The 12,571-nt window shown below is 40.4% G+C and overlaps 1 protein-coding gene across 2 annotated transcripts in view; it reads left to right on the forward strand.

Annotated features, from left to right (window-relative positions):
- The window catches only part of LOC133635292 (F-BAR domain only protein 1-like), a 108,850-nt gene that overhangs the window by 87,712 nt on the left and 8,567 nt on the right, over positions 1–12,571 (forward strand). For both annotated transcript variants that reach the window (XM_062028342.1, XM_062028343.1), the window contains 9 exons: positions 125–176; positions 2,008–2,132; positions 4,635–5,696; positions 5,852–5,958; positions 8,501–8,702; positions 9,237–9,351; positions 9,450–9,605; positions 10,799–10,931; positions 11,097–11,293. In XM_062028342.1, the coding sequence (XP_061884326.1) occupies positions 125–176; positions 2,008–2,132; positions 4,635–5,696; positions 5,852–5,958; positions 8,501–8,702; positions 9,237–9,351; positions 9,450–9,605; positions 10,799–10,931; positions 11,097–11,293 (2,149 nt within the window). The remainder of the gene's footprint in view (positions 1–124; positions 177–2,007; positions 2,133–4,634; positions 5,697–5,851; positions 5,959–8,500; positions 8,703–9,236; positions 9,352–9,449; positions 9,606–10,798; positions 10,932–11,096; positions 11,294–12,571) is intronic.

Raw genomic sequence — 12,571 nt, forward strand, 5'->3', positions numbered from 1 at the left:
TTTCTGTATTTCTAAGATCAAAGCTTTTTTTTTTTTAATCTTCTCTCTGCCTTCATTGGCATCCTGTCAGTGCTCTGATAACATTGTGATATAGTGTTCTTAAGGAAAGTGTGTCTGTTCATAGATGGAGACCAGGGGGGTTTACGCAGGTCCACTTCCAGCCCTGATCACAGCAGGTGAGATACTCTATCCCTCTTATCTTGTCTGACAAGTGTGTTGGTAGAGCACAGGTGTGTTTGTGGTATGGCCAATGACTGTGAAACTTGAGTCAACCCTTAAAGGGAACCTATGATGATTGTTAAGATACATTTAAAACACTTTCTTGGTATCCAGATTATATGTATTGGATATGCTTTGGTGTAAATTTTGCATGAATTTTGCTTCACAGTCACACTTTTGACCTACTTTCTGCATATATCTGCAAGATGTTCATTTGTGGAGGCGTTACCAGATTGCAAATAAGACCACACCCCACCTTCTCCAAAAGTATCTAAATGTATCTTTTGAGAATGTGCATTGTTTGAATCTATATTTGAGTACGAACGTCACAACTATTTTGTTCCCAGACATGGCTTAAAAAAAGCTTCATATACATGTAGATTCAACCGGTCACAACATTAGGTACACCTGCACACTCAGACCAATACAGAGCTGCATAAAAAATGCAAATCATGTCTCTCACTTGTGTAGTAGAAGTTTGTGACCTATAAACTGAAAAGTTGGTCAACTATGACATTCAACTTGTACCCAAAGATGGTGTGAAATACCTTTTTTTTTCGCCTGCGTGAGGTTTACGATTAATTATTAATCTAAATGGGAAGATACAAGCATCCCATAAGTTGGCATCCCGATGAGAGCAGGCATTGTACAGTAAGTGATTATTTTATTATGTTCGTAGTTTTATTTGTTGTTTAGCACTTAGCAATAATGCTACTTGCAAGATCTGCTTATCACTCAGCTTCTAAAACTTGCAGTTCATCCTCCTTATGTTCAGGCTCAAAAATATAAGGTTCTGCATCATCATTTGTCTCAAAGTAGTTTTGTCGGTTCTCATTAAGTCTGCTGTGATTAGTGGTTGTTGTTGTTTATGTCGGAGTAAATAGCAAACGTTGTGATGCATCTGTGAAATTAATGTGCCTCCATATGCTTAAAATCTGTAAAACGTGTAAATATTACATGTTCATATAAATGTGCCTGTTACATTACATATATACTTACAGCATGTATATAAAACATTGTTAGAGGTTTTTGGATGTTTTTAGAACGCTATTTAGGCAGAATAGAGCAAATCCCATCAGCTCCGTTGATAACTGACTTTTGCTAGAGTTTATTTACAAATGAGAAGAACATTTAAAAAAAGATAACCATATGTGTTCTTTGCTCACAGTAGGGATTGTGAAATATTGACAACATTCCCAAAAAAGTGCAATTCCCCTTTTAATGTTGTGGTCTTTTTCTGTCGGAGTACTGCTGCCAATCCAATTTTCCACTGATCCATCTTGACATGACATTTTTGGGTAAAATGTAGTAAAGACAAACACGGAAGTATTTATTTGTATTGAATTTTGAATAAATAACACAGGCGCCAGCTATGTCAATCTCACAGCTTGAAGCTGAGGTTAACTTATACTTAATGTCCAAATTACATTTGTACAGTTATGACACAACGTAGCCAAAAAGACTGGATAAAAAAACAGCAACCAGAAGCATCAGAAACTGCGCGTAAGTTCACTGCCAAAAGCATGAACCTTATGCCTTGACGCCTTGCCATTTTTTAACACGACTATCCAACAAGGTCAGAAAAGACAAAAGTAGGTCACCTTTAAGATTGCTCTCCTTTGAATCTAAAACACAGCCACACATTATAGTTTAAGATTGTTGCACCTCAGTGCACCTTGTGAGTGCTACGGAGGTGCACTATTTGCAGCAACCAGACCCAATTTTCTGTATATTTTCTCCTTCTTGTGTCTTGAACCACTGTGAACTGCTGACTGTGCTCTTCATCAGGTTGAGTTCTACAGCATTCGGTACAGACAGTCTCTTTGGACCTCCGCTCGAGGCAGCCTTCAAATCCAAAAGTTTTGGTGGTCGGGAACAACTCCAAGAACAACGTTCTTTTGGTGCCTCTGAATGTAACTATTACAAATTATTTAGGGCCCTATTCTCCAATGTGCTTAAGTAGAAAAAGATTGGCGATTGCATGGATTTTGGCTGCACAGCATTCTTCTTCTCAACTTAAGTCTATCACTGCGCGCCTTCATTCACAATGTGGACTCTGGGTGGAGCATCAGCATACTTGCCAACCTTGAGACCTCCGATACCGGGAGATGGGGGGTGGGGCGTGGTCGGTGGTGGGGCGGGGGGTGTGGTTGGGGGCGTGGTTAATAGGGGAGTAGTATATTTACAGCTAGAATTCACCAACTCAAGTATTTCATATATATATATATATATATATATATATGTATATGAAATACTTGACTTTCAGTGAATTCTAGCTATATATATATATATATATATATATATATATTTATTTTATTATACATATAAATAAAATAAATACTTGAATTTCAATGTTCCGGAGGCTATCCAGTAGATGGCAGTATTGTCCTGTTTAACTTCTCCGTTCATGACTGAGTATATCATTTCAGCCACCGTGTTCAATGGAGAAGTCTGTTCTACAAAATGTACAGGCAACATAATTACATACCCCTTCCCCTTCGAACTGTCCTGGATGAAATTCTTGTTTGCATTCGTTTTGGAACTTGCGAGCGTATTTGTTCATCTTGCTCGTCGACGGCGTCGCCATGTCTGTAACTTCCTCGTTCTTCTGCTTCGTCTCCTTGTTGTGTGCGCAGTTGTACACTCTACTCTCTAAAAGCCGTAGATGTTATGACGTCATTGGCCAGGCAAGCTGTTTATATTGTGGGAAAGCGGACGTGAGAACAGGCTGTCCCCACTCAGGTCCGCTGCCGCATTGAGCTGGAGGGGGCGTGGCCTCCAGCGCCGGCTGAATACCGGGAGTTTGTCGGGGGAACATTTCTGCCGGGAGGTTATCGGGAGAGGCGCTGAATACCGGGAGTCTCCCGGTAAAACCGGGAGGGTAGGCAAGTATGAGCATCAGTGAAATGTGGGGGTTACCTGTTAAGTCTGACCCTGCACAAATTCTCCCATCGACCTCAGTACTTTCACTCCTACGCGCTTCTGAAGCTGCAATTTGTCAAGTGGCGTCAGAAGGTAGAACACCATTTTGCACTTGAAGTTTTGATGCAATGTACGCCACACATAATAAAACGATAAAAGAAACTTCCAGAAAGCTATCAAATGTATTCTGGTCGCTTCAATTGGAGACACCTGGAAACCTCCATTGAGATGTGTAAAAAAGGACTATAATGCTAGCCTGAAATAACTAATAAAAACCAAAATGCACATCATTTACCTGGCTTTGTTCTCTGCGTAAGTGGAAGAGAAGAAGGGTGTGACCACGGCATAACACGCACACACAGACAGCTGTCAATGCAAGCCACTCTGACATGTCGCGGCTTCACAAACGGTTGTATTACACAGTCAATTTAAATGTATTTATATAGCTATTAATCACAAGAGTCTCAAAGGGCTTCACAAATTTACAGTGACATCCCCTGATTTAAACTAACAAGGAAGGAAAAACTCAATAAACCCCAGCTCAGGAAAAAGAAGAAACATTGAAAGGGGAGCGCAGATGTAGAGACCCCCCTTCAAGGGTAATCGGCTGCAATTGAACTCCTAACATCACACATACCATTAAGGTGGCTACTAGGGGTGTCAAAAAAAAAATCGAGGTTCGAATGAATAGCGGTTTTTATTTGTAACTATTTTTAATCATATTGTTGATGTAGATGCCCATATTGGATGTACAGATTTACTTTAGAAAAGAGAAGTGAGATACTTCTATTGTTGCCTTATTTGTATTTGACTTTATAAACAGTTTAGGTAGAATAAAAAAATAAAAAATGTTTTCTTTTAAGTAATATAGACATTTACCAGTGTGGTTTCATAGAACTGCCACCCAATGTTATTAAAAAGTGATTGATTTTGAGTCAAAAAAAATTTGAATCAAGAATCGATTCTTTATCGAATCTTTACCCCCAAGAATCGAATCAAATCGATTCACAGCCCTATTTGCTAAATAAATAACAGGCGAAACAAGTTTCATCTACTATGCACATCCAGCCAGGAAGAAGAAGCTGTTGTAGTGTGCATACACACACTACATCACCATGAAAAAACAAATACAGCTTCTAGCCCAGCCTGGATGGATACGGTCTTTTCAAATTGAAAGTGTTATCATTTTCATAGATTACAATTACATTCACAAGTGTTTTGAAAATTGATTTAGGTGTGTGAAAATGATTTTCACACACCCAAAAAAGGACATTATGGCAAATCCGCCTCATTAGTAATGAGACCTCCTTCATTTACGACTCATGCTCTTGCCTCACTTACGTGTGGTGGGCATGTATGGAGACTGGATGGAAGAATACGAATGAGAGACATGCGCGTAAAGAAAAACTGAAGCGTAAACGAGAGAATAGGGCCGTAGTGAATTAATTTGAATACTCTTGTCTATTTCACAGCTGACCTTTTTTTTGCATTAGATGCGGCTTTTTCATCAGACTCTTCCTCACCCGACAACATCGAGGACTCTGGTCTTGACTCGCCTTCCCTTCAGCCACTTGGCCCCTCTCCTGAGCCAGTTGGCTGGGCAGCATGGCCTCCTGTCTCTCAGAGTAAAGAACAGACCCCAGCACGAGAGCGACCTACAGATCCTTTCCTCTCAGTCTTCCGGGAACCCTCCCCTGCTCAAAGTCCTCATCTACAGGACGACCCTGTGAGCGCCTGGTCCGTTGGCCCATCACGGTTCTCTCGTCTTCCCTCAGATATGGACTCTTCCACCATGTGCTTCCCAGCTTTCCCGCAGTCCTTCCCCTCATCGGAGATGGACACAGCAATGTGGAACTGCAGACACATCCCTGAGGATCCTTTTTTTGCTGCTTTTGACAGGAATGTCACACAGGAGTCCTTTAAGGTGGCGGACGCTTGGCCACGTCCGCCTCCACGCCCAGCCCAGGAGAGGAGCAGTTCTGAGGTGCGAGGAGATCCGTTCTCCATTTCTGTCACAGACAAAACGCTTCCGCCGCCTTCTTCTTCCTTCACCTCCTCGAATCGTAAAAACAGAGACAGGAAACGAGACCGAAGTCTACCGCCACCTTTTTCTTCTGATGACCCATTTGCGATCACCATGATTGGCAGCCCCACTCACCAGTCATCAATGTCTTCCACAGCTGGAATAGTCCCACCTCATAGCAATGGTAGCAGCACCAACAGCAATAGGCCCGGGTTTAATGCCACTCCAGGTCCTTTATCCCAATCTCAGCCGAAGAAGGAGCTGGTACACTGGAACTCTGTTCACAACCCGTTTAGCGAGGGTGCCTCTGGAAAGTTGAGCAGCTCTAAATCAACTGAAGGAGAAGCAGGGAAGGGCGATGCAGCAGAAGAGAGGAGAAAATCTCGTTCTTCAGGGAGCGAGCCCCGCCGAAATGCTCCTCCCCTCACAAGACATTCTGGTCCGCAGGAAGACCTTTGCTTCTCCACAGACAAAGACCAAGATTGTCTCGACCTTAACACTTCGCTGCCTTGCAGTATCGTCGCTCACAAAGGTATGAATTCCTTTAGTCGAAATGTACATTAGATGGGTCTATACAATAGATTACTTACAACTATCATCATACGAATAACAAACATTTCTCTGTGACTTTATCGTGATTGTTTGCCTAAAAAAGGAATGACAACAACAGAAACATGTCTTCCTCAGGGTCCAAACACACCTTCAGAAAGGATGCCGATAACGTAATCACAGCTGCTCTTTCCAGAGCAACAAAGACCAAACGGAGCTCAGGACGTCTTAGCGGTACTGACCGAGTGAGTATATTGTTACTAGAAAAATACAGTATTTGTGCGTGTCTATGAATGTTCTCATTCATCTAGGTCAGGGGTGCTCAATACGTCGATCGCGATCTACCAGTCGATCGCAAAGGTAGTATTGGTAGATCTCATTACATTTTTTTAAAAAAATAAAAAAATGTGCATTACATTAAAAAAAAAAAAAAAAAAATTTGACGCCAGCCTATCATCCATCCCGTATTTTGATTGATAAACAGGGCAGCCAGTCAGATGACATCTGCGTTTTTCTGACACTTAGGTCACTGCGCAAGCGCAAACAACGGCACTCAGTGCAGCAAAACTAACAAGCTTGTCAGCGAGTTACCGCCAATTTTCAGCCCTCAGTTTTTTCTCTTAAGGGTATAAAAATGAGTGGGGGGGCTGGACCAAGTAAGAAGACAAAAACTTATCACTTTCATACGGAATGGGAGGAGGACTTTTTTTTCACGATGACATTTTCGAAGTGCGTTTGCCTGGTCACGCCAAATTTCTTCCCCCCTACAAAAACCTTCCCCTACTTCCGGGGTCACGTTTCCTCTTACGTCATCCCATAGCTTGTGTTTGTAAATTTATTTTTTATAATATAGAGTTAACAAAACGTCTGTATTAATCGGACAAATTAACTTTAGGATATTCCTGACTGAATGCACATTTGACTCGTGGACATATGCGGAAATGAATAACAGTGTACAATAAGTTAATTCATTATCAATCAACATTATCAAACTTTATTCAAACTAAATGTATTCGTTAAATTCTTTTTTTTTTAGTTCTCTGTGTAAGTGAACTCAATTAAAACTACATTTATGTGAACTTAAATTTTTTTTAGTTTCATTCGTTGGGGAGGAAGGTTTTTGTAGGGGGGAAGAAATTTGGCGTGACAGCCTCATCTGCCAGTCTGCCATCGCAATACCAAAGAAGGGAAATGTGGAGCGGCATTTCTGGAACTTACTCACAGAGGTAAAGTACCCCAACAGCAGGAAATGTGCTACCTCCTTGACTGCATTATTCGGCTCCACTTATTTATGTGAGTCAGCCTTTTCCCACATGAAGATCATTAAGTCCAAGTACCGTTCCACCATGACTGATGAACATTTTGAAGTGTGCTTGAGGCTGGCTGTCAGCAGCTACTGTCCGGACTATGCATCCCTGGCTGATTCAATTCAGTGCAAGTCATCAGAGTAAAGTCGGGTAATGACAAAAAATGTACATAGTTAATTGTGTTGTGTTGTGCAATATTGGCTCATGCGGTTATGCATGTACATCAACATACATTGTAGATATAAAGAATCCTCAATATATTTAGAAATCAATATGTTTTGCATTTTTGTAGTAGGTACATCATTTTGACTTGATCATTTTATAAGTAGCTCGCATGCTGAAAAAGTGTGAGCACCCCTGATTCTTGTATTATAATTAAACACCTTTAATTTATTAACAATATTAACTATATGTGTTAAACATGCTTGCATTATCATTAAACAAATTTAACTTGTTAACAAAAACATATATTTCATAAATAAGTAAATATAAATTATATATATATGAATGAGGTAGATCCCCACGACTTGATCAATTGAAAAGTAGCTTGCCTGCAGAAAAAGTGAGCACCCTTGATCTAGGTCATTGTCATCTCAGGGCTTTCAATCGATCGCAACTGGACTGTTTGGTTTGTCTTAGAAGACGTTTTGCCTCTCATCCGAGTAGGTTTCATCAGTTGGTGCTCATAGACTTAATTTGGTCACATCTAACTAGACTAGATCAGTATTTGTGCATTTGCCTGTCATTTGGTCCTTTCTTACTGCGTGTAATGTAAAGAATGCATACATTCACCAGCCACAACTTAAAGAGGTACTGCACTTTTTGGGAATTTTGTCTTATCGTTCACAATCCTAATGAGAGACAAGAACATACAAGCTTGATTTTTTTGCATTCTAATCTGCAAAAATCGTCTCATTCTTGGTGACTAGTAATGCAGCTAATGGGAGCAATGCATTCTGCCGCTAAACTTTAAAATGCATCCAAAAACCACCAACAATACTTAATTTACGTTCTGTAACCTGTATAATAACCAAGCTATAGGGACATTGTTACTGTAAGAGCAAACACAGAGGAACTCTTTTTCTAGGGTAGTAATACATCGTCTTGGGACAGCATGCTAAGGCATTATGTCATAGTCATATGTAAGTGTCTATTTGAACAATATCAAGATGCTTTAATTTCTAGCAGAATTAGGACATGTTATAATAAATATTATAAATATGAAAAAGTGTAGACAAGATATGTTAAAAAATATATATTTTAAGGAAGTAAGTTCTTACAAGTATAGTCTATAGTCATATAGTCTTTCCAAACAATAATGAAAAGACAAATATATCGTGCGTGTACACTCAACAAAAATATGGTTGTTATTGTAGTATTAGATGGATGACATTTCATTGTGATGCTGTACCTATGTTGTATCGGTACTAGTAGTACCATTTATACAATACTAAAGTGCTGTCTTGTTCCCCCATCACAGTCCCGGTCGCTGTGCTCGTCGCCTCTGCCTGAGCCCAGCCCCTCCCTCACCTCTTCCTCCTCATCCTCTTCTAGCCCAAGCGAGTGGGGGCCCCAAGCCAGAAACAATGAATGGGGGGGGCAGAACCGCGCCCCCAGCCCTGCCAGGGTGGGGCAAGCCTCACCGCTCCCCTACCCTTCCCAGGACCACCCACCAAGGCAGTGTAAGAAAGAATTAAAGCTCAGCTCAGCTGCTGATTTCATTTAGCTTCTAAAAGGATTTACCAAGATGGCAGCGCCAAAACTTTCTTAGGCTTGATCTTATTACACTATTAAGGAAATACATCAGCCCGAAACTACTCACTTGTGTGTCCTTGCAAGCACAAGAACAGTCACACAAACACTTCAGTGATTCTCAAACTGTGGTACGCACGCTCCATCTAGTGGTAAGCCAATGAATCACTTAATTAGAACAAAGTTTGAATTATTTATTATATTCTAACACAGTGTTACTGATCAAACTGTGTGTAATGTTACTGTGGCCAAAAAGATGTATTATACTTGTTAAATAAGTCCTCTGCCTTGTTTTTAATGAATACTTAGGCCTACTATGCTACTGTATTTTAATGTTGGCCATTATGGTGTTTTCTAAGGTGGTACTTGGTGACAAACGTTTGGGAACCAAACGTTTGTCACCAGTATTATTCATTGAATTTCCTTTAAACATACTTCATGTTTGAATCTGTTTCTTTGCAAAGTGCACCTCTCACGAGGACCCAGTCCCATTTCCCTCAGCACCCAGGAGTCGTGGCCTGTGGCAGCAGCCATCACCGAGTACATCAATGCTTATTTCAAGGGTGGACAAAACAATCGGTCAGCATGACGCTATTGTCTGTGAAAATGGCGCACATCTTACATTCTCTCTGCTGCCAATAAAAAGCAGTTTGTCTTTTTTTTTTTCTTTTCTTCAGCTGTCTTGTGAAAATCACAGGCGACCTGACAATGTCATTCCCAGCAGGCATCACTCGCATTTTCACAGCCAATGCCAACGTTCCTGTGCTCAGTTTTCGACTGGTCAACATCTCCAGGATAGATCACTTCCTGCCTAACCAGAAGCTTCTTTTCAGGTCAGTAAGTTCAGTGTTTCCCATAAATAAAATGCATTTATATCAATGTATAATATATTAGGTGCTACCTGCTCATAAACACATTATAATGGGACTGTCTGTGAATGTAGCTTGTCGTTATACTGCCATGCAATAGGTGCCATCGTAACTGTTTTTTAACACACCTCATATGAACCTAGTCTGCCAGAGAAAAAGAATACATAGCAGGAGGGGTCCGTGTTTCCAACTTAACTATATGTGGCTATATTTAGCAAGTATTCAGACTTAAGACTGTATTTTTCAAAAAAGCAACTTTTTCTTGTCCTATTGGATGATTTTGAAGCCTAAGATATTGCTCTTCTCAACGAGCAGCGTGCCGCCCTCAGCTAAAATTAAAAATGGGTAAGGATGGGTGTTGAATTTCGTCTGTACTAGCAATTACTGAATCACGTTAAATCAAACGGTACCATATTTCAAAGCAATTTTTGCACATGATGTCACATCCGAATGCAGAATCTGCACCGACTTAAACATTGAGCGGGCAAACCGGCGTATGTGTAGCGGACTGCCTCTAGGTAATGTTGCAAATTTCCATGCTAACAAAGCAAGCATGCATGATAGAAAACACTCAAAAATTAAGATGCACGTTACAGCTGCTGTGTAATATATACAATACTTAAATTGTGCACAGTGGCCCATTTAACTTAATGGTAAAGACTACTTCCTGGCGGCAACACACTTGGGACTAACTGAAATAAATGCACACGTGTAAATGAGAATCAGAATTGTAAGAAAACAAGATATAACAGCTGGACACCATTTTCAGCTGAGTGGTAAAATGTTACTTTTTTTTATTAAACAAAGGAACTTTTGTTATTTCATGAACACATACAAAAGTACAAACAATTGTTACTATTGAGTACCAATATATTTATTATCAAGTACCTCACATTGGTACCGTAAAAATTCAAATGTGACAGTTACCCATCAAAAATACAAAAATAGGTGATGTATTTCTGAACATATTTGTTTTGCTATTCTTGTTTTTTGCTCACTTTTTGTCTCTCCCGCAACTTCCATAAAAATGGCATGCACATGCGTCATGGCCAATTATGCATATTGCATGCAATTGCAATCCTTTTTTTTATTTTTTTTTACTAACCCTGATGCCTTGTGTCACATCATGCCGCTCAATGTAAACCGTCTGCACACAGTGACCCGTCTCAAAGCGACCCGGACGCCCGGGACTTCTGGTTCAACATGCAGGCCCTGCAGCTCTTCCTGCAGCGGGAAGCTGAACTCAACCCCCAGGCTTCCTACTACAATGTTGGACTACTCAAGTATCAGGTCAGCATCAAACACTCTTTGTGCTGCTTTAACGTAACGGCTGCTAACTAATGTAAACAATTAGCTTTAGCACTTATGCTGTTCAGGCTCACTGGAATGCCGGATGCTGCCCACCTGTATAATCATCTGGATCTCATTTCAACAAATAATGTACCGTGTGTGCAGGTGTCCTCTCAGGACCCTGCCAGGGCCCCTCTTCTGTTGTCAGCCGAGTGCCAGCGAAGTGGCACGGTGACCAGGGTGTCTCTGGACTACCACTGCTGTCCTGTGACGGCGCCTTCCACTCAGCTCACCGCCGTCCAAGTGCTGCTGCAGCTGGACCACACTGTGGCCGACCTGCAGTGCCAACCGCCCGCTTCCTGGTGAGCAATTGCGACTGCAATTGAGAGATGAGAAGAACCGTGTGTGTGTCATTGAGAGGGTTAGTGTCTCACACACACATAGGTCACTGAGGTGTGTAATAACAACAGAAACACACTGAGGAGGTGATGCTTTACCGTAGATCTGTTGCTTAACACAAATGAAATAATTTCAATGCAGAGACAATACACACCTACTAAAATATTTGTCTTTGTTAGTATTGCAATTAATCAATGGCTTTAGAGCAGGTGAAAGACCAACGTTTGTTGTAAAATAGTTAGTGATTGGGCAAATGGTACAGAAGCATCAGAACGTTATGAAACGCAAATAGTAATACTGTGTGATGTAGAGGTGGGACCCTTTGGGCACCTCACGATTCTATTAGGATTCAGGGGCCACGATTCAATTATAAATGTATTATTCACACATCTTTGATTGTATAATACTTTAATATTGTTAGTATATTGTAATGCAGTGATTCTCAAACTGACCCATCTAGTGGTACGCCAAAGAAGTCTGTTAATTTGAACAGTGTATGGCAGGGCTATTCAATTTCATAATGAAGAGGGCAGCAGTTTCAAGAGCTTAAGTTCTCAGGGGCATCAAAATTTGGATGTTAGTTTAGAAAGTGTTTCAACAGGTTATATTCCTTTGAGACTACTGTATTTTTCGGAGTATAAGTCGCTCCGGAGTATAAGTCGCACCGGCCGAAAATGCATAATAAAGAAGGAAAAAATATATATAAGTCTTATTTTTGGGGGAAATTTATTTGATAAAACCCAACACCAAGAATATACATTTGAAAGGCAATTTAAAATAAATAAAGAATAGTGAACAACAGGCTGAATGACGCATAAATAACCAACCGAGAACGTGCCCGGTATGTTAACGTAACAAATTATGGTAAGAGTCATTCAAATAACTATAACATCTAGAACATGCTATACGTTCACCAAACAATCTGTCACTCTTAATCGCTAAATCCCATGAAATCTTATACGTCTAGTCTCTTACGTGAATGAGCTAAATATTATTATTTGATATTTTACGGTAATGTGTTAATAATTTCACACATAAGTCGCTCCTGAGTAAACTATGAAAAAAACTGCGACTTATAGTCCGAAAAATATGGTACGTTTACTTATTTCCAAAGTAACCACATCCGCTTTCACACTGCACTGTCAATAAATGCATTATTCTGCCCTCTCTAAAAATAAAAGCACTTGTTTATGTTAACTATTCATTTTATTTGCAGGTCAAATGTAGTGACTTTAGATGGC

The sequence above is a fragment of the Entelurus aequoreus genome, linkage group LG19 (genome assembly GCF_033978785.1).
Source record: "Entelurus aequoreus isolate RoL-2023_Sb linkage group LG19, RoL_Eaeq_v1.1, whole genome shotgun sequence".
NCBI classification, from domain to species: Eukaryota; Metazoa; Chordata; class Actinopteri; order Syngnathiformes; family Syngnathidae; genus Entelurus; species Entelurus aequoreus.